This window comes from Diceros bicornis, chromosome 2 (genome assembly GCF_020826845.1).
Source record: "Diceros bicornis minor isolate mBicDic1 chromosome 2, mDicBic1.mat.cur, whole genome shotgun sequence".
Lineage (NCBI taxonomy): Eukaryota > Metazoa > Chordata > Mammalia > Perissodactyla > Rhinocerotidae > Diceros > Diceros bicornis.
Genome location: NC_080741.1, coordinates 13,899,041 through 13,919,830, shown reverse-complemented (window position 1 = coordinate 13,919,830; position 20,790 = coordinate 13,899,041). Strand labels below are relative to the sequence as shown.

At 48.1% G+C, this 20,790-nt stretch overlaps 1 protein-coding gene across 1 annotated transcript in view; it reads right to left on the bottom strand.

Moving 5' to 3' along the window:
- Window positions 1-2,502: 2,502 nt before the first annotated feature.
- Window positions 2,503-20,790, bottom strand: part of RBP2 (retinol binding protein 2) — a 28,472-nt gene continuing 10,184 nt past the window's right edge. The window contains exons 4-6 of the mRNA XM_058550310.1: window positions 11,402-11,577; window positions 4,289-4,383; window positions 2,503-2,728 (exon numbers count right to left, since the gene is read on the bottom strand). Coding sequence (XP_058406293.1) covers window positions 2,671-2,728; window positions 4,289-4,383; window positions 11,402-11,577 — 329 coding nt within the window. The 3' untranslated portion in view covers window positions 2,503-2,670. The remainder of the gene's footprint in view (window positions 2,729-4,288; window positions 4,384-11,401; window positions 11,578-20,790) is intronic.

The window sequence follows — 20,790 nt, the reverse complement described above, 5'->3', positions numbered from 1 at the left end:
TCATTTTACAGATGGAGAAACGGAGGCTCAGGGGAAGGAACTGCCACATAGTCACACAGCTGGAGACTGGTGGGGCGGAATTTGAACCAAGGGCTGATGCCGAAGTCCGTGCTCCAGCCACTCTGCAAAGCTGCCCATTTGTGAGCCGGGATCTCCATGGGACAGGTTTTCTTTAACTTCCAAGATCAGGCCCCCTGGTTTATAGCTAACTCCAACCTCTCTCACAACACCCCCTGGAGGCTGGGGTTCTGAGATTCTGAGAGCCCTTCCCACCAACTTGTGCCTCCTAGGTATAAGCCTCAGATGGGGGTTTTAAAAGGCGACCCCTTCCACTCTGTTCCCAGACAGCCCTCTCAGTGCTGTGGTGAAGCGTTTGTCATTCTTTGGTTTTGAAATAGGCCGAGGGAACAGAAATATGAGGCGGCGACTTGCCCTCTTGCTTCCACAGTGAGTGCAGAACTGGGAGGCAGGCCTTGGCCCAGAATATCTGTCCTGGCTTTAAAATGGGCACCTCAAGTTTGACCACTTCTGAGTTCAGATGCATCTTCGTTGACAAAGAATGATCAGTAGAGTGAACACAGCCACCGTCAGTCTTTCACACCATGTGTAAACTAATTCATCGTTACTCTTCATTTGTGGGAAAAATATACTGAGAAAACCTGACTTGGAGTGTTTGTTGCCTGTAATTGAAAAAGTGCTATGCTCCTGTGAGGAATGAGCACAGTGTTTCCAAATTACCCTGGGACGTGAAACCTGCTGGGGACAGCGGGTCCCAGGGTCAAGGCGGGCTTCTTCGCTGCAGGACTTTTCAGAGCTTCAAAGACACTAATTCTCACTGTGAATTTCTAAGAGGGGGATACAGTTCTCTGCATTTCCTAAGTTCATTTGACCATGAACCTCTTCACAAAATCTTGGGGGGCTAACATCCCCTAGAATGCATTTTGCAAAACCTGGGATCAAAAATTACTGGTAAATCTAACCCCTTACACCTGCAGAACACTTTACAGCGAGTCCCCAGTGGGCTCTCAGACATGATTTCGTTCAATGGGGTTTTATTGAGGGACAAAGGAGAGAGTCATTTGAGGCTGTGGTGGTCAAGGGCAAAGCTGGAGGGGCATCAGTTGGGCAATGTGGGTCTCCTGGAGCAGCTTCAGGGAAGCTGGGGACAAAGGGCCCACTTCATCAGTCCCTCCACTTGGTCCCCAGGCTGCCCCAGGAGACAGGCCTGCACCTCCTCAGGAAGCGCCCCTCCTCTCCAGCACCCATGAGAGGACCCCCCACCTCCCCTAGGTCCCTAGCCAGCATGAGGCTCCAGCCAAACACTTCCCTAGCTTTCTTGCTGCAGGAACATGGCTTGGTTGTTGGGGAGCACAGCTTGCCAGGAGGCCCGCGTCACAGCCGCCTGTCACATGGGCTTGAGCCAAGGCTGGCCCTGGGCCACATGGCCAGATTATAGCCTTTCTCCCCACTCCCAATCCCATTTAGGATGCTCAGGATCAATGAGCGATCTGATCATTCAAATCATACGAGAGTGTGCTAATACCACGTGCTACCCCTCTGGGGATAAAACTACTTTTCAGAGGCAATGCTTGCCTAATAGTGGGATTCCAGGACCTGCTATGCTACAGAGGGATGAAGGAGGTGGCTTTGACCTGCAGTGCCTTCCCAGGACCCCATGAATGATCCACCATAAATCCATCCCTAGTAACTACTTTGCTCTTCCAAGTGCACTATTCCATTTGTGTATCCAGCAGGAAAATACAATGCATTATGTAGAGGCAGTAACTCCACATAATGACCAGAGCTTGCAGGGACTGAGCCCTTACCAGGTACCAGGTCCCGTTCCCGGAACTTTGTATGTACTGACTTGCTTAATCCTCACAGTGACCCAGTGGAGGAGATGCTAATTTTGTTTTCTCCATTTTCTAGAAGAGAAAATCAAGGATAGAGAGGCCAAAGGATGTGCCTCTGGTCACCCAGCTAAGAAGTAGAGTGGCAGCGCTTGAACTCAGGCTGCCCTGCAGTGTTTGGTGCCCCTCTGCAGGGGTGCCAGTCCACCAGGGCTGAAGGGTAGAGGGCCAGCCTGGGCCAAGAGCAGCTGCTACTGCAGACCTGCAGAGGCCTTTAGAGGTAGCTCTGCCCCTGAGGCTCAAGCAAAGTACAAAATGGAAGGCATATGCATCTTAAAACAGAATCTTGGAGAAATGAATGTGTTATCCAAAGGAATGAATCTCAAATAAGCAATATTCAAGAATTAGTAGGGGATGCTGTGTTGGCCAGAGAATGTTTCCAGGTAAAACAACTCCCCAAACAAACTAGCTAACAAAAACCAAACAAAACTAATCTGAAAAATAAACAACAACAATAAAAGCCACACAGAAATCCACCATGCAGGCAATCACCTCTTCTACCTGTGGATAAAACTGACAGTTCTGGAAATAAATAAAGGGACATAGACAAAAAGGGTTTCAAGGTATGGGAGTGGTTTTTGTTTTTTCATTTAATGCCAGGTTTCAAAGAAGGAGGAATATATCTATCACTGTTATACACTCATTCTGTTTAAAACCCACCCTGTCACGAGTGGGAGGGTCCCCGGCTGCTTCCCAATGCCAGCAGAGAACTCTTCGTGGGGAGTGTGGAGCGCATGCTCGGCAGGCCCCCACGCAGCCATCACTTCTTTTTGAACACTTGATGGCACACCTGGTCGCCGCAGGTCATCTCTTGCAACCTCAGAAAGCAAGTGAGTGCCTAACAAGCCAGGCCTTCCTTCTGCCCAGGCCGCCCTCGTATTGTCTGTGAGTTGAGGGGGTGGGGCTGGAATAAAGAGGACACTCAGTCATTCTGGGCAAGTGCATCTCCCAGAGCCAGTCAGCTGGCATGCCCTGCAGGTAGCAGTAATTCCATTCTGACACTTGAATTGAGCTTGAACAACTATAAAAATGAAAAATGCAAAGAAATTACCCTCTTGGGCGGGATTCCTCCTACTCTCGTGATTAAAGCAACATCACCTAATTTATAAAAGGCAGTGAAGCCATGAAGAAGGGAGGGATCTAGTGGGGAGAAGTGTTTGGAAGGCAAGGGCCTGGGAAGATGCTGGCTGGTGAGCTGTCCCTCCACCCTGTGGGCTTTCTGGCCTCTGCTAATTGAAACGTTGGTTGGTGGCGGCACAGGCAACGACAGGGTGTGGGCTGCAGAAGGGCTCCCCAGGCCGGCCTGCTCAGACAAGAGGCTGCTTTGCATCCAGACATGGGGAGCCCCAGGCCTTATCTGCACTTCATGACCCTCTGAGGGAGGAGAGAAAAACATGAGTGTAGGGACGACCATGAAACAATTGCCGTTGACAATGAATCCAGTGTCTCAGCCAGAGGGACCTTTGGGGACTGTACTACAATTAAAAAAATCCATCATCCAAACTAGAGCAGGTAGGGAAAACCGTTGAAGGAAAACACAGTGAATGCCTCCCGTTTATCACCAGTTGACATTGCCCCCGAAATAAAGATCTCGGGTGAGGCAGGGCTGGCTCTGAAGGGCACCATGGTGACCTGAATACTGACATTGGAGCCAGGTACCTGCCTGACTCCATAGGTGAAGGAATGAGTGAAGAGCCATTCATTGAATGAGCCATTCATTTAACAAATGAGTGAAAGAGTGACAGATTTTTCACTCTTTGAATGCTGGATGCATAAATTGCCTTGAAGATGGAAGACTGACAAATTAAGCTATCTAGACAGATATAATTTATTTAAGGATATTGTCAATTGTTCTCACTGCTCTGTTCCAGTACCAAATAACCTAAAATACTTGGGGACCAGGTGGACATACCTTATGGTGAGAGGCTAAAGCCTGTGGTCTACAGGCAGTTCCCAGGCCCGGCTGCCCCCTGTCCATCCCAGCCCCATCCCCCCCCTCCTCTTCCGGGCTCACGCAACCATGAGGAGGCCTGGCCCCACCCTCTCCGGGGCATCTTAATTCCGTTTCTCACATCTCTCCCCAGCTGGTCTTTAACAGGTTCCCTGCATTTCTCCTTGGATCTTGGCTTCCTAACTCAGCAGTTTGAACTCTTGTTTTAATTGCAGCCATTCACAGAAACAGCCATATAGATTTCTTCCTGGAGTCCCCTGAGCCAGATGGGAATGGGTTTCTGACTATATGACCACATACATTTGGCTGGAGCTCAGGGGAGAAGGGCAGGGCCATGTTTCTTGTCAAAGCGCTTGGCTAGGTGAACCCACTGTTGGTGTAAGCACCGTGGAAGGCAGCCGGGCAGACCCAGGGACTTACGAGGTACAGCCTGTCCCCCTCAACCCACTGCCTCCAGCCATAGTTCTCCTTCTCTCCCTTCTGCACACACATGAGGACATCACCTTCCCAGGTGACCAGCGCCTGCAACGACAGGTTCCTAGGCAAATCAAATGCATGCTCCTGATTGGGAGTGGACAGATCTGAACCTGCAGCTGCGGCTCCTGCAGCCAGTCCCCGGCTCCTGCTTGCCCACAGGGCAGAGCCCTCAGCCTCAGCCAAGCCAAGATCCTTCCAGCCCCATTTCCACATACACCCTCCCTTCCAGCCAAACCGGCTCCTCCTGGCTGCTTCTGTTCTCTTTTAAAGATCCCACTCTTCCATTTTACCATATGGTAAAGATACCATTCCAAATCAATGGGGGAAAAGATGGTGAATTTGACTATATAACGATGTAAAATTTCTAGAAGGGGAAAATATCTCAAAGTCAACAGATGAATAACGAATTGGGAAAAATAATTGTAATACCTATCAGGCAAAGAGCTCCTGTAAATCAATAAGAAAACGATCGTTAACCTAATAGGAAATTCAACAAAGGACACAAACCAATAGCTTGCAAGGAAAAAAAATACCCTAGCAGAAGGCTTTTAAACGTAAGATATTCAACCTCACTCATAAGAAGAGAAATGCAAATTAAGCCTGTGTGTTTTTCGGATACAATTCATCACACAGTCAAATATCAAAGAGTCTGATAATACACCGAGTTGGAGGGGGTACAGAGAAGCAGGCACCCTCATGCGTGGCTGGTGGGTGTATAAATCGGAATGAATCATTTTGCAGGGCAATTTTATATTACCTTTCAAAATATACCATTGTGAATACTCTTTGGCCTCAAAATTCTCCTTCAGGGAATTTTCCCTACAGGAATCACCTTGTGGGGACTGCCCACCAGAGGACAATAACAAAGGCAGGGAGGGCACCTAACCAGCAAGGGGCCGTGCAGATGGCCCCAGTGCCAGCCTTGTCATCCAGAACCAGGAAGGTGGACCTTCTCCCGGTCCCAGGTTTCCTCCAGGCAGTAATGCTGACAGGTTAGCAGCACAGGGGTGGCAGCAGAGATACAGAGCTCATGCTAGACAACCAGGCTGAGCTGACCAGCAGGTTGGAGAAGCCACAAGCCTGCTGAACCCCAAGAGACTCAAACCCCTGTGCACATATTTACAAATTACACACCCCCAACTCCTCCTCCCTCTGTTCCCCCTTTACCTCCCCTAGTACCTGCCTAGGGACAATCTGCACTACCCCAGGTGGTCCTCCAGGGCCACCCATCTCTTCTTAGGCTGGCACACGCACCTCCTGAGATGCTGACGTCATTCCCATCAGGCAGTGGTTTTGTGTCAGTGCTATCCTTCCTCGGGCAATGACCCTGAGGCTGGTTGGTTTTCTTCCAAGTATGTGCAAACCATATCACACCTCTATGAACAATATTATGCTAAAGACCAGACGTTTACTCTCCTCTGTATCTTGTAAACGCAGTTGGTGATAAACCGACCTGCGGGATTTTTTATTCACTGTCCTTGCACATTCCGGTCTATTTTTTTGGCACAAATCTGTTTTCTACAGATTGTTAAGTCTACCTATTTCTAAAATAACATTTGACTTTGACCATATTAAACATTTTATATATAATTTTATTCCTCTTCGTTTTACTCCCCAAAACATTGCAGCATTGTTTGTTACAGCAAAGGATTGGAGGCCTCCTAAATCCTGCCAGTGGGCGGCTGGTTAAATATGGTATGCTCATCCCTGCTCTGCAGCCCTCGAGAGGAGGAGGCCGCTCTGTACTTGTGGAGAAGAGCAGTCTCCACAGCGCATAGCTTCGGTTAACAGAGCAAGGAGCAGGGCTGTGTGCATAAAACAAGAGGGGAGTGTGTGCGCACACGTATATTTGCATGTGCTCTCTGCAAGGAGGTAAAAGCACCCTTAATAGTGATTGTCCCTGGGCGGGGAACTGAGGGGCTGGGGGCCGGGATGAGAAGGAAATTTCACTTTTCACTGTTGAATTGTTTTTTTTTTTGAAACATCTGCATGTAGTAATATTCCCCAAATTAATTTTAAAATAAAATTCTACATGTTTTCTAAAGAAAATATAAGTCTCCTCCACCTTCAGGGCCATCCTAAGCCTCAGATCTTTGAATGTCTTGGAGAAGCTTAATTCACAAGTTGCTCTCCCTGCTCTTCCGGGAGAGAGATGTTGTCTGGAATATTCACGTGTTGTGGCGCATTGTTGGCCTTGGACCCTGAGTTTCCTCCCTAATAGATGAGGAAGGACTGACGTCTTCCATTTGGGCAAGGACTATGTCTCCTAATCCATGCAGCCCCATATTGCCTCACACATGCTGACACCTAGTACATGTTGATTGAATTAATGTCTGTCTCCCCAACTAAACGATAGGCTCCATGGAAGAAGAGGCAATGTTAGCTGATTTCTCTAGCCCCAGACTCGGCACCGTCACCAGCAGGGAGGTGCTTGGTAAGCATTGTTGAGTGAATCTGTGATTGAATGATTTCGCTGAAACAGAATCTCGAGGTAAATCCACATGCGGGATAAAGGAGCATGTAAGTAGTCTTCATCGATGACAGTTCTTGACAACGACTCAGCCAGCCCACCTCCTTGCCTTAGTTTCTACCACCGGAGTACACATATGTCCATCAATGTGGACACTAGATGGTAGTTGTCCATCTACTTGTCTGCTTCCTCATGAGGCTATGAGATCTCTGAGGGCAGAAAAGAGGGTCTGATTCATTGACCCAGGACTCGAATGCAGTAGGGGCTTACCAAATTTTGTAGAACGAACAAAGGAGAAAAATGTTAATGCACAGGGGCTGGTCCTAATATTTTATTTTATTAACTCATATTGGGCAGCAAGCTTGAAAGTTATTCTGACTCTAAAGTAAATTGGTTACCATGAATCACGATAATACCTACAGTATTATAGCTTTACTCCTACATAAAACAGAAAATGAGAAGAAGAGAAAAGAGAATGGTTAAACGAACTAAAATTCCACAATTCAATTTACTTTTAGTTGGTGTCCTTCATCCCTGTATCAGAGGAGGCTTTAAAAAGAGGCTCAGTTGCCTTAAAAGATCTTAAGGTCAAGGAGACCAATACCAGTGAGGAAAGCCACTGCTTCTGAGCCGGGGGGATGAAGAGCAGAGTGTTCCAAGGGTGGATGCGCTTGCAGGGAATTAAAGAAGGAAGCGGGGCCCACACTACAATTTCCCGTCACAGTCTCCAAAGTCAACATCATTAAAAACAGCCCTTTATGGTACATTAGATACAGATGCTGTTCATTGTGAAATTTATGGAAGTTGATAGCTATACTGTGGTTGTATGAGAGACTATCCTGATTCTTAGCAAGTACCTACTGAATTATTTGAGAGTAACGTACAAATGACGAAACAAATGGGGCAAAAAGTTAACATTAGGTAACTCTTGGTAAAGAGTGGGGTGGGGGGCGGGTTCTTCCTTATATTCCTGCAACTTTTCTGTAAAGTTGAATCACTCCCAAATAAGCTTTTTTTTTTTTTTTTTTTTTTAAGGAAAATAAAAGCTCTTTAAGATAAGTGAAGGACATTATTAACAAGTTTAAACCCTCCCCAGCACACCTGCCATCATACAAGAGTTATTCCTGTGTGCCTGCCCTCCCCTCTGGCGATCCCTGAGATGGCGCCCTGCTGGAGGAGGTGGTTTCTCCTGGTCTCTCCTGGCTTCTCCCAACCTCACAATGGCATTATTGGCTCTAACTGCCATCATTTATATCTGTTTTTCCCTGCCCTTACTATCTGCCCCAATTACTTATTTTTTTTTTGAAATTGAGATGTAATTCATATACTATAAAAGTCACCCTTTTAAAGTGTACAATTCAGTTGTTATTAGTATACTCACAAGGTGGTAAAACCGTCACTACTACCTAAATCCAGAACACTTTCATCATCCCCAAAGAACCCCTGTACCTATCAGCAGTCACTACCCATTCCCTCTGCCTCTGGCAACCACATTCTGTCTCTATGGATTTGCCTATTCTGGACACTTCATGTAAACGATACAATATGTGGCCTTTTGTGTCTGAGTCACTTAGCGGAATGTTTTCCAAGTTCAGCCATGTTATATCATCAGTACTTCATTTCTTTTTATGGCTGCATGATATTCTGTTGCATGAATATTAATTACTTCTTTTTAATTTTATTTTGGGTAGTTTGTGTATTTTTGAAAAGGTCTTTAAATCCTCTTAGAAACAAGTCAGGGTAGGAAGTTAGGAATACATATGATGTATATATAACCTGGGCCCCTCATAGAAGAGCCAACCCCATGATCAATGTGGTTCATTGCTCCTTCTCTGGGATGGCAGAGAACTGGGCACTACAGGGCCCTGTAGGGCCTCTGCTGCAACCCCACCCCATACACACCTCTCCTCCAAACTGCAAGTGGGGAGACTTTCAGAGGTGTTCATGAAGGTGAGCAAGGAGTTGAGAAGTAGAGCCCTGGAGAATAAGAGCACAAGGAGTACTACATACATGCACACACATACATGCACATACACATGCACACAGACACTTGTGCACACACATACATGCACACTCACATGCACACAGACACACAGCTTGTGTGTGCACTCGGGCATGCCACAAGTGTGGGCAATAGAAATTAATCAGAGAGCTAGACTCACCCACTCCCTCCCATCCCTTTCCAGCTGAAGGGTTCCAGTCAAGTTACAGGAAGTAGGTAGTCCCAAGGGCACCTGCTCTGTGTTGTGATTCTCATGGGAACAACCTTTTGCTGGAGACTGGGTAAATTTTGTCCTGAGTATTTCTCAGCTCCCACCAGTCTCCTCTGTGTGTGTGTGTGTGTGTGTGTGTGTGTGTGTGTGTGTGTGTTACCCTGACTTTCTGCTGCAGACAAAGCAGAGACAAGAAGTGGGCAAGGGGATCATCGCCCTCTGTGGGGCTAAGAGCTGATCCTTGGGAGAGGATGCTGCTCAGAGGGAAGGGAGAGTGGAAGGTGGAGAGGCAGAAGAAGGGTAGGTCTTAACAGACAGAATCCTTTAAGGGTCAGATAGGGCCAGAAGGACAAGATTTATTCCAGGAAGAGTGAGTTCTCTGCCACCAACAGTGATAAAAGAATGACTCAGAGTGGAAAGGCTTGCTTTTCCACACCCCACACCCAATGCTGAAAGGTGAGGGAAAATGAATCACTTTGAACCGATTAGGTTAGAACAGCAGAGTGATGCAAAAATTCGGAGACAAATTTTCCTATCAGTTCTGGTGTCTGATGAATTGGCCTTCCAGCCACACAGTTCAGAAAAGGCTCATAGATCCATCAACCCCTCGGGGGGCGTCCACAAGGGGCCATTCCAGGGCTCACAGCTTAGGCTGTCATGCCAAGACTGCTCTGATGGAAGCATTTCCAAAGCGCTTTTCATTTCCCACTTTCTTTAGCAGGGAGCACTAAATATAATTCAGCCTTGGCTTTATGATTGAGATTATCAATGCTGTAGGACACCTTGATTGAGAAATAAAATGTGTCCTGCTCTCTTGGCTTTAGAGTCACCACCAAAGAATGATAACAGCTCTTCCTCCCCACCCCAGGAGAGGAGCCAGAGCTCGGGTCCCTTGCTCTGGGGGACAGTTGAGACCTCTGACTTTGAAAGAGCTCCTGGAAGCCCCAGAGAAGAGTGGGACCCTGGGGAGAGTGGGGCTCATGGGGAAAGGAGAGGGCAGGGTGGAGGGTCCTGCTTCCTGGTGGCACTCTGAGGGGCTGGCCCTCTGCTGAGAGTCAGAGCACAGTACCTGGGGATGGAATACTCAGCCCTGTCCTCCCTCTGCTTGGGAACCAGGGCAGAGTTCCTGGTGGCTGCGTTGGCAGAGGGAGTGGGTGCTATGAATATCCAAGCTGCCCACCCTCGTATAAACTGCATGGGCATGGACAGTGAGCCTTCAATGGCAGCCATGCTCAATGACAAACAGGAAACCCTTCCAAGTTTCCTGGGCTCTGTAATTCCTGGGGTTCTTGTATGACGCTGGGTGGGGTGGAGAAATCCTGAAATATAACTGAGATTGGATTTCTCCCCATTCCTGTTTGTGGGGACTGACCAGGTGTCATTGGATTTGGAAAACCAAAGATAGGCACACTCAGCATGAGTGTGAACACCGCAAGGTGCAGTCTCTGGGCTGTGATACCACACAGTGATGCTGGAGGAGGGGAGACCTGCCATCACCACAGCCTTCCCCACCACCACCCTGCTTCTCCCTGCTGCCACCACCCTCTGCCTTATTGACAAACAGCTCCTCTGGGCGAGGGCGGTCTCTTCTGCAGACTCAAGTTCTCGGGCTTTGAGATAACTCCCCACTCCGCTCTCAGGGTTGTCTGCTGACTTTCAGGGTCCTACCTATGTCTAAACAGTTCAAGTGGCTGGAATTCTGGCCTTCTGCTACATGGAGGATTTCCTGGGTTATGTCTTGTGAGTTAAGGTGATGCTGAGACAGAAGCCACAAACTTGCCAGAGACTTCTGTAAGTTACTAAGACTGGAGAAACCCTGACTTCATTTAGTCTACTGTCTTTTTTGTTTGATTTGCGTTGCATTTTTCTTAAAAAAGTTACGTCAGTTGAGATCATCTAAAATTGAGATATCTCATATAAAAACATCTGAATTCTCAATATCTCTTGAGAAGAAAAAAAACCTGGCAACCTGAGGCCTCCTTCCTCCATGGCAATGCTCACCTGGTGCTGAGTGGGGCCGCCCCTTTGATAAAGCTGGGCTACCCGGCTCGCACAGTCACTGGCCCCACGTCTCCTGGTGATATTCCACCTTGCCCTCTTCACTTTGCCTGCCAGGCCCACGTCAGTGTATGAGTTGGCCCCTACCCTGGATCCTGGAGAGGTCAGCCGCCTTTCATCCGTAGTGCAGAGGCCAGCTTGTCTCTTCCTCCTAAACTTTCAGTAATTGCCTATTGCTTTTTGCCAGCATCAGTAAGGCCATCTGGTCCCCCTTTCCTGATCTCTCCCAGCTTGTTCCTGTCATCCTTTCAGGGGGAAGCTAACAGCCAGCCATTGCATGAAGAGTTGCACGAGGGAAAAGCGCCAGCCTGGGGGGCAGCACCTTAACAGTCCGGTTGACCAAGCCTTTTGTGTGCTTGTCAAACTCCACTTCAACAGCGAAATCCAAGTTGTTGCAGAACGTGCTGTTGGTTTTTGTCTTGAAGTTATCGCCGTCTTGATCAATGATCTTTGTCAGAGTTAGACATACTGCGATCTTGCCGGTGGTGAAATCAATATCTGTTGGCAAGGGGAGTTGTGGGGGTTATGATGTGCTCAGCCAGCCTCATTCATTTCTTTAACAAGGCCAAACATTCAGGACCAGAGACACAGATCACGGGCAGGCCACATTTCTTTGCTTAAGTGGGAAACCAGAGTTGTCTCACACACACGACTAGTTTGGGCCTCTGGGTCAATCGTTGTCGGGAAACCTGGGGTTTCTCGGTGCCTCCTCAGAGCCCTGATGGGAGAGGGAGGTAGCAGGCAGGGCTCACCGGGCAACTCCCTGATGCGTACGCGCAGGCACCCTCCCCCAGCCCCCGCCTGCCCCTCGACCACAGCAGCTCTGTTCTATCTATTTGACATATTGGGTTTCCTCCTAAGTGTTTGCTAAACGGAAGGCTTCATGGTTTAAAAGAAAAACAGCCTGTTTAAAAATAACCAATCTAGATCATGGGTAAAGATGGAACTTTTGTTAATGTCCACAGCAGGGAAGGATCCGTACAAACTTCCGTTGCTAAAGCAGATGGGGGCTTACTTAGCCAGGCTGTTCTGCCTCAGTCATGCGAATTCCAGATACTTAATAAAACACTTGCTCAGAGATTTCTTTTATTATTTTTTAGGAAAAGATGAATAGTTGTGTCTATTTTTATTATGAAAAATTTCAAACAAACCAAAAGAGAGAGGAAAGTACGAGAAACTCCACACACCCATCACTCAGATTCAGCAATTACCACGATTTTGCCACATTTACTCCATCTACAGCATTTCTTTGCCTTGATCTTTTAAAGGAAATCTCATTCATTTCTTAGAGACTGTTAATGAGTAAAAGGGAGTGTGCCCTTCACCAGGGTGTTTCATTTCCTAAGCTTTGCATTTTACAGTAAGAAGCTTCATGCTGAGCCCACCTCCCTGCTATTCTCTGGTTGTGCTTTGTCACTCAAGCCCAAAAGTTGCTATCCTGTGGAATAGATCTGGAAGCAGAGGATGATTCCGGAACTTGCTATGAACATCATTAAGCTCTTGGTCTCTAGCCAAATCATATTTGACCTCCCTTATGCCTGTGAATTCTCCAATATCTTTGGACGCCAATCTAAATCTTTAATCTTTTTGTAGAAAGTCCACCTGGAAGGTTTCAAAACCACTGAGATTGCTTGTATCACAACTCAAGGTCATAATGACGTCGGGAGTGAGAACAGTTCAGATCCACTGAGTGCTGTTTCTCTGAGAATGCCAGCCCCATCTCTGTGGTAGGTGGGTGGTTAGACTTCATGCTCTGCTGTCTGGTGGGGGATAAACACTATTGTGCCCATGAGTGAGACCAGCAATTACCAACAGTTCAGGGACCTCCTGTCAATTTGGAGAATGAACATCTCTGCTGGCTGTACCCCCACCCCTTCTGCTGCCCTTCTGTGTTAGCCGAGCGTCACTTCCCTCACACTTTCTGTGATGCATCTCCTTCTGAAGCTCTCAGATTGGTCACTATCTTGGTCACTGTCACTCTTCTTCTCCCAAAGGACCAAAGAGAGGCCCAAGCTGACTGCTTGGACCTCACTTTGGGTCAGCAGTTTGACCACAGCTGGTAACCCACAACAGAATCACATTTGCCTGAGGAAGGGCCCTGACTGGTCTTTTGGACCCTAAATTGTGTAAAGTCAGCTTCCATCATAAGGGGATAATTTCAAGTAACATCAGGAAGCCCAGGAAGTAAAAGGATTACTTACCTATATCCTAAGTTAAAAAGAGAAATAGGTTCAAGTTGGCATGAGCTGGTGCATGAAGGCCCAGTACCTTGCTTAACCGTTCTTCACTACTATTTGCTGAGAACCTGCCATGTCCAAGAATTCACCAATGGGTCGCAAAGCTGGCTGCCCATAAGGATCACCTGGGAAGATGTAAAAACCACAGATTTCTGGGCCTTACCCCAGACCCAGAATCTCTGGGTGGTTTTAGATCTTGGACTTCCTCAGAGGGGGCTGTTTGGAGAGACTTCTATGGTTTAAGAAATTGGAAAGCCACTGTTTAAGCACCTACTTCTCATGTGATAGGTGATGACATGGGGGTCCAGAGAGGTTAAGTGACTTGTCTAAGCATACACAGCAGAAAAAGCAATCACAAGGGTTTGATAATTGGATGGATGTGTGGAAGAATCAAGTTGGGAGGAGAAAATGGTGGTTTTGAGCTTGAGAGACCAAGGCCTGGGACACCAAAGAGGGAATTAATTTTATGAGGTAACATAGGAGCTGGGTTTTAGGTAAGGTGAATCTGGGCGCCATGCTGTGTGGACTGTTGGTAATATTTGAAGTGGTAATTAAGACATGCCTTAGAACCAACTGGGAATGGTGCCCTTAGCGGAAGCTCCCTTGGGAAACCTTGCTCACTTCATTCTCCCAACAAACCCATGAGATAAGTATTATATTATCTTCATTTTACCAATGAGGAAACTGGGTCAGAGAAGCTGTGTCACTTGTCCTGGTTATATAGTGAGGAAGCAATCGAGGTGGAATTTGACCCCAGGATGGCCTGTCTCCAGGACGAGCACTGCTCCGCAAGCTCTGGGCAGGCCCGTCTCATCAGAAGGTCAGACCACTCCAGTTTGTGCACTTGCTGTGGCTGCCCAAGACACCAGTAACTTCTTACAGACTCTTCTTTACATTTCCCCCGGGAGCCACAGGGACTTCTGGATCCAGCTGGATGAGACCTCCCTGTTTGGGGCAGTTTATGTTCCCCAGGGATTTTGTCTACTGCCCCCACCAGACAGCAATTGTTTTCTGGGCTCTGTTAGAAGTCTGAGCTGGAGCGATCACACTCCAACCCCTAGACATTCTCTGACAGCTCATTGTGCTTCAGCTCCGTGGATTATGGAATTGTACCTGGGCACGTCCAAGCCACCCAGCCTGCAGGCCACAGGACGTGGAACGAGATAAAGGCTCTCTCTGCTGTCCTCTGTGCTGTGAACACTGCTAGGTATCTCAGCCAGCAGTCACAGAGCCCGGGGTGCCCCACGGGGTTTGGTGTGGGGCTCAGCTCCGTAGTACATTGGGTGGTCAAAAGAGAAGTGGCTCAGGATCAGCTAAGTTTGGGATATGAGGAATTAAAACCAAAAGAAGCTGGTTTCTGCACTGGAGAACCTTACAGAGCCTTTAATCCAGGAAAGATGCTTTGTACCTCCAACAGCGGGACACAGAATGCAGCCTTTCCCAATTTCCTGTGGCCGTAGAACCCCTCCGTGGTGGGACATCCAGCTGGCTGGGGTTCCACAGAACATAACAGGGAAAGGGCTGACAAAACCCTTTCTGAAGCATTTATCCCAGTCACTTGGGCCCTGCAATTACGGAAATGTCTCCCGTTTAATTTTTCTCCCTTCAAGGCAACTGCTGGCCTATTTGGGAGGGAAAACACTAGACAGGACCAAAAGGTCAGGTATTTCTGACTTAAACATGAATCCTTCCTTAAAATTGCTAGAAGCTGCTTAAGTGTGTCTTCCGTATTCTAGTCAGTATAAACAGTGCCTGTGGCAGGCAGAGGGCTAACACATCACACTCCAACTCTTGTTTCTCTCCTTCTACCCCAGAAACAACAGTCTAGCGAGTCCGGTGACATCCGTGTGTCGAACTTCAGTCCCACCGCTAGACACTCGGATCCAGATCCAGAAGCAGAAGAGAGCAGTGGCCTGAAATGGAGCTGTATTAACTGCATCTGGTGATTTTGAGGATTCATTGTGATGGTGTGTGTGAAGAGCTCTGTCCGCCGGCTGGTGGCTTGTGGTACTGGCTCCATAAGTGGGAGCTGCTGGCATCATCATAATCATTGTCATTAAGCCCCCTGGTCTCACAGGCCGGGTTGCTCGGAGTCCTTTGCATTTTCCCAGATACTCCCTGGACACTTGCTCCCTGAATCCCTGCCCTTCTCCTCCCAGCTCTCCAGTCACAAGGCCCAGCCCCAGCCCCAGCCTTGCCTCCTCCAGCCTGTTCTGCCCTTTCTTGCCTCCTTCCTCACCTGCTGTCCAGGCCCCAGGAGGTGCTATCTGGTATTTTCCTCTGACTTTTTCACGGGTTGATTGTTCTTTCCTCCAAAGTCCCACCTCTATGGGGACAAAGACAATGCTGTCTCCTTGCTATGTGCCCCCAGAGAACCAGGCCCAGGGCTGGGCACACAGTAGGTGCTCAAGAACTAGTTATGGATTGGTTAATGGGGGCACCATGGTCTAGGACAGTGGTTCTCAAAGTGAGGTCCCTGGGCTGGCCATTGGCAGCACTTGAGAACCTCTTAGCAATGTAAATTCAGGGGCTCACCCTAGGCTTACAGGGGGTTGGGCCCTGCTTGTTTTTACAAGCCTTCCAGGTGATTCTGTGCACACCAAAGTTTAGAACCACTGGTATAAAAGAGAGAGGGTGAGGGTCAGAGCCAGGTTTAAATCCTGTCCTTGATTTCCCTCTGTGATCTAAGTCACTTTCCCTTTCTGAGCCTCAGTTTTCTCACAGTGAAATGGGGGAAAAGAATGCTCATTTTACAGGCTTATTTACGTAAGGATTCTGTTAAAATGATGGCAAAATGCTTTACACAGTGCTGTCGAGCTTGTGAGTATTCGGTGCACACTGGCCTCCACCCCTTGGCCGCTTCTGTTCAGGTCAGAAACAGTGACCAGATCGGCATTCAGTCCAGAGTGAAATATTTGGGCCATATTTATGCATCTCCACAGCCATCTGCCAGTCCACGCAGTCCAGGGGCCCCAGACTCTGAAGGAGCAGTCAGAACAGCAGCTGACCCAGCCTCTCACTAGCATAGCTCTGGCCTGTCACACGGGCATTTGTCCAGCCTGGCTGAACACTTCTCTGCATGGAGCAGCCGTCTCATTCCATAGTTTGGCCAGAGGGAAGAAGCAACTTTAGTCCTGCTCTAACCCTCTGTGCTGAGGTCCACGCTGTGTTGCACACGCTCCTGAGCCACAGTTAGGAGACGGGAAAAGAAACCACAGGTCGTGTGCTACCAGATGAAACAAAGGGGCGGGCTCCAGGCAAGGCGACTGAGAAAGAGCGGGGAATTGCAGAGAAATGTAGAGCTGAAGTGTCCTCAGAAAGCAAGTGTATTCTCACTCCACGGATGGGAATTGAAGGCCCAGAGAATTTCAGTGGTGGGTGCAGGTACCCAGCTGGCTCCTGATGGTTGGCTTACAAATACGTTGTGTTTATCATTCACAACTAAGGCTCGCCTAACTAAAATCATTGCTTGTCCCTGGTTGCTTAGAAAGGTAAATCACAGCTAAAAACATCCACTGCTGAGAGAACTGGTTTGTCCTGGAAACACCACCCCCGTCAATCTTTCTGACCAGTGCCGGGGAAACTTATTAGGGGCTCTGTGCAAATGGAATCAAGCAATGCTTCTTCTCTAGATTGAAAAATGGTTTGGCCTCTTGGCCACCCATGAGTGTCTGCACAGGCTGGTTAATCATGTCACCTCTGCTCCACCCCAGGGAAGGGAGCCAAATGTTCTGCTGGTGGATTCGTGATATTTCTAATCAAAGGGAAAGGTTTAATGCAGCTGTAGAATATGCGCGCGCACACACACACACAGATTACAAAAACACTTCCTTTTTGTACTTTGCAGAGAGAATTATTTTCCTGATATAGTATTTTAACACCAGGGTTATCAAGTATGTTTTCTCTGCTTTTCTGGATTAAAGGTATCTCTGAGCCTGATTTATAGCCAGGTGAAATGAATTTCTATCTTGGAGGAAAAGGTCCAAAGGCAAGCTATTTCTGAATAATATATATGGCTTGTAGCTGCTGCAGAATAAAAAAAACAACACAGAAGTGACTTTATTAAAGCAAACTTTGCATAACTGCATTTTGAACAATGCAAGCCATAAAGTTGAAATATGAGTATGCTACTCAACGTTGAAATGCCCTGTAATGTGCGTGTGAAAAAACTAAACTTGCAGGCTAAAAGGGCAGGCGCTTTTTGTAGACTAAAGAGCGGAGATGCATATGTATTCATCATATGAAATCTGAGACCCATGCCGAGTGCAACTTCGGTGGACTTCGAACCTGGACTCCTCAACTCTCAAATTGTCAGTACTCAGGCAGTTGTGAGAAGCAGAGCGGAAGAACAGTCTTCTCCGTTTTTCCACGCCATTTCCTCCTCCAGATAACGCATCTAGAGAGGAATTGGGTTGGCCCCCTGCCTCCTCCTCTCTCCCTCATGGACATCTCCGAGTAGGTTTAAAACTTTCCCTAGCCAGCAGAGGCCGGCTGGGGACCCTGGGTGCCTCCCTGCTCCCCTTGCACTATTTCGCCTCCTCACCCACAGTGAAGTACTCACCACTGGGGTGGGGGGCATGGTGGAGGTGCTGTCAATACATGCAAGGGGAGACCCGCAGGAAGGGACCAAACTTATCCTCACCTGGGCTTTTTCTACCTCCCAGCGCTTGCCCTGTTTGAGAGTCCAACCAGGTACCACGGGGTTCAAGTAAAGACTTTGGCAAGGTGTGTAACTTCATTGACTTCATTGTGAGCACCAGCATGAATCCAAATTTTGTGAAACTAATTCCTTCTTGGGTCATCAGATAGTCATTTATTCACTCACTTATTCAGTTCTACCCAGGGACTCTGAGTGACTCTCTTGTGATGTTTCTGAGTGTCCTGCCTATTTACTTTGAGTGTACCCATCTGGACAAACTTTGCTCAGAATGAAGCTCCTCCTTCCCTACTCCTGTGCTTAGTACCCCCACCTAGAGCAGTGCTGTGGGAAGAGCGTGGGTGTTAGAAGCAGACAGACTGGGCTCCTGTCTGAGCTCCGCGATTTCCCGGCCACAAGTGACCTCAGGCAAGTCCCTCCACTTCTCTGGGCTTCGGATTCCTCACCCTGTAAAATGGAGAGCATTCCTTCCGTCTTCAATCCTGACCATACCCTGATCTCTAGGTCTATCAACGGACCAATTTTAATACTCTATGTGGATGTGTATTGGGCATCTGAAATCGAAACATGCAAAACAGAATTCTTAAAGCATCCTTCCTGCCCAGTACCCCTGTCCAACCTTACTCCTCCCCATATCTTCCCCACTTCAGCCAATGGGATCACATTTTCCCAGTTATCCAGGCCTAAGCCTGGGGCAATCTTCATTTCCTCCATCTCCTCTAGCTTCATATTCATCTACAAGCCCTGTTGGCTTTATCTCCAAAACATATGCCGAATCTGTCCTCTCTTCTGCAGCCCCATGGGCCCCACCCTAGCCCAAGCCACCATCATTTCTTGCCTGAACAACATGGCAGCCTCCTAATGGGCCTCCCTGTCTCCAGTCTTGCCCTCCTATGATTCTTTCTCCACATGTAGCCATAGCGATCCTTCAAGAATGTAAATAAGATGGATTATGTCGTCTCGTCATGGTGCCCAACCTTCTCCTTGTTCCCCACACTCCCCACATACCAGCCTTTGTATGTTTCTTAAACACACCCAGAGCCTTTACAGGTGCTGCCCCTGTGCCCAGAACACTTCTCAGCGTTCAAGCCTCCTTGGACGGCCTTCCTTGACCACCCATCACTCTCCATCCAATCATTCCTTTTTATTTTCTTTGAAGCACTTACCACTACCTGTTTACTCCCTCTCTCCCACTAGCATGTACTCTCCACGAGGCCGGGGAACTTGTTGCCTTGTTTACCGCGATATCACCAATGCCTGGAGCACTTCCTGGCATGTCATAGGTGCTCAATACATTTGTTGAAACTGATTAATTAAAAGAAATAATCTATATAAAGCTCTACCACGATGCTTATCACGGCATGAGAGTCATTGGTGCATGTGCTCGCTCTGGTGCTAGACTGTGGCTCCTAAACGGTCAGGACAGGATTTTGAACAATGTGGGTGTTCAGGAAATGTTTCCTGGCAGAGACCACTCAGGTGAGAGCTGCCTGACTTCAGCGTCTAAGACTATCATCTTCCTGGTGAAATTTTCCAGAGACCCACTAGGGCTTTTTGCAGTGATCACTGTTCTTTTAAATCTGTGCATGTTAATTTAAATGAAAAGACATTCTTCACAGAAGATGATCCTCACCTTTTTTTGTGAATTAAGAGAATTGGCTTTTTCCTAATATTTACAATTTATGGAATAAAGATTTCCTAAAAGATGTCTAAATTTAACATTGAGCAGTTTTAGGACACATACCTTCTATTATATGCCCCCTTCTTCGCTGATTAAAGTCAGATGATCCTGTTTAATTTTCCAGGCTCACTCCCTGCTCCCTCCCCACCCAGTTAGTAAATGGAGTCTATTTCCCGCTCTGGACGTTCCCCATCCACTCCGCTCGGCACTGCCCTCACCATCTTCCCAGGGCCATTGCAGCAACTTCTGCAGTTCTTGGACGGTCTCTGCCCATCTATTCACCCTCAGCTGGGAGAGTGAACCTGGAGGGCCTCTCCCTCCTCTGCCGACGGTTCTCCTCCTTGTAGGGTGAGGTCCACATGCGGTGGCATGCTGCCTTCAGGATCCAGCCCTGTCATCTCTCTGACTCTTTCTTCACCCACTCCTCGCACTTCACCCTCCGGCACTACAACTCCTCTATTCCCTCTGCCCACACCACGTACTTACTGGCCGGACCTTTGCACATGCCCGTGGGGCCGTGCCTGACTCCATCTCTGCTTGAAGCAATCCTCTCCTTCCTTCAGAATCCCGCCCAGAAGTACTCAGCAAGCCTTCAGTGACCCATGTATTGTAGCTCCATCCAGCCGCCACACCCTCCTTGTTACTACTCTTCTGTTGTTATAGGCCCAAGGGATAGAATCACCCCCTGGCCACCTGTGGCAGATTGTGTCTTGTTAAATGGCTTCAACAATACCTCTCATGCTACCCGCTGTTGCTACAATGTGATTTTGACATTCCTCCCACTGAGAGGTTGGCTCTGTGTACCCTCTCCTTGAATGTGAGTGGGCTCATGACTGCTTCAACCAATAGAATACAACAGAAGTGATGCTTTGTGATTCCTGGTCATAAAAGGCTTTTGATGTCTACCTCCTTTCTCTCCACACACAGCCAGTGCGCTGTGAGGAAACCCAGGCCACACGAGGACACCACATGTAGATACCAACAGCCCCAGCTGAGGTCTCAGCTGCCCGCCAGCACCAACTGTGACATAGGCGTGAGGAAGCCTTTGAGATGGCTCCAGCACCAGCACTGTCCACCTGCAACTGAATGAGAGCCCCCTAGGCAAAGCACCTAAGTGAACCCAGCCAACCCTCAGA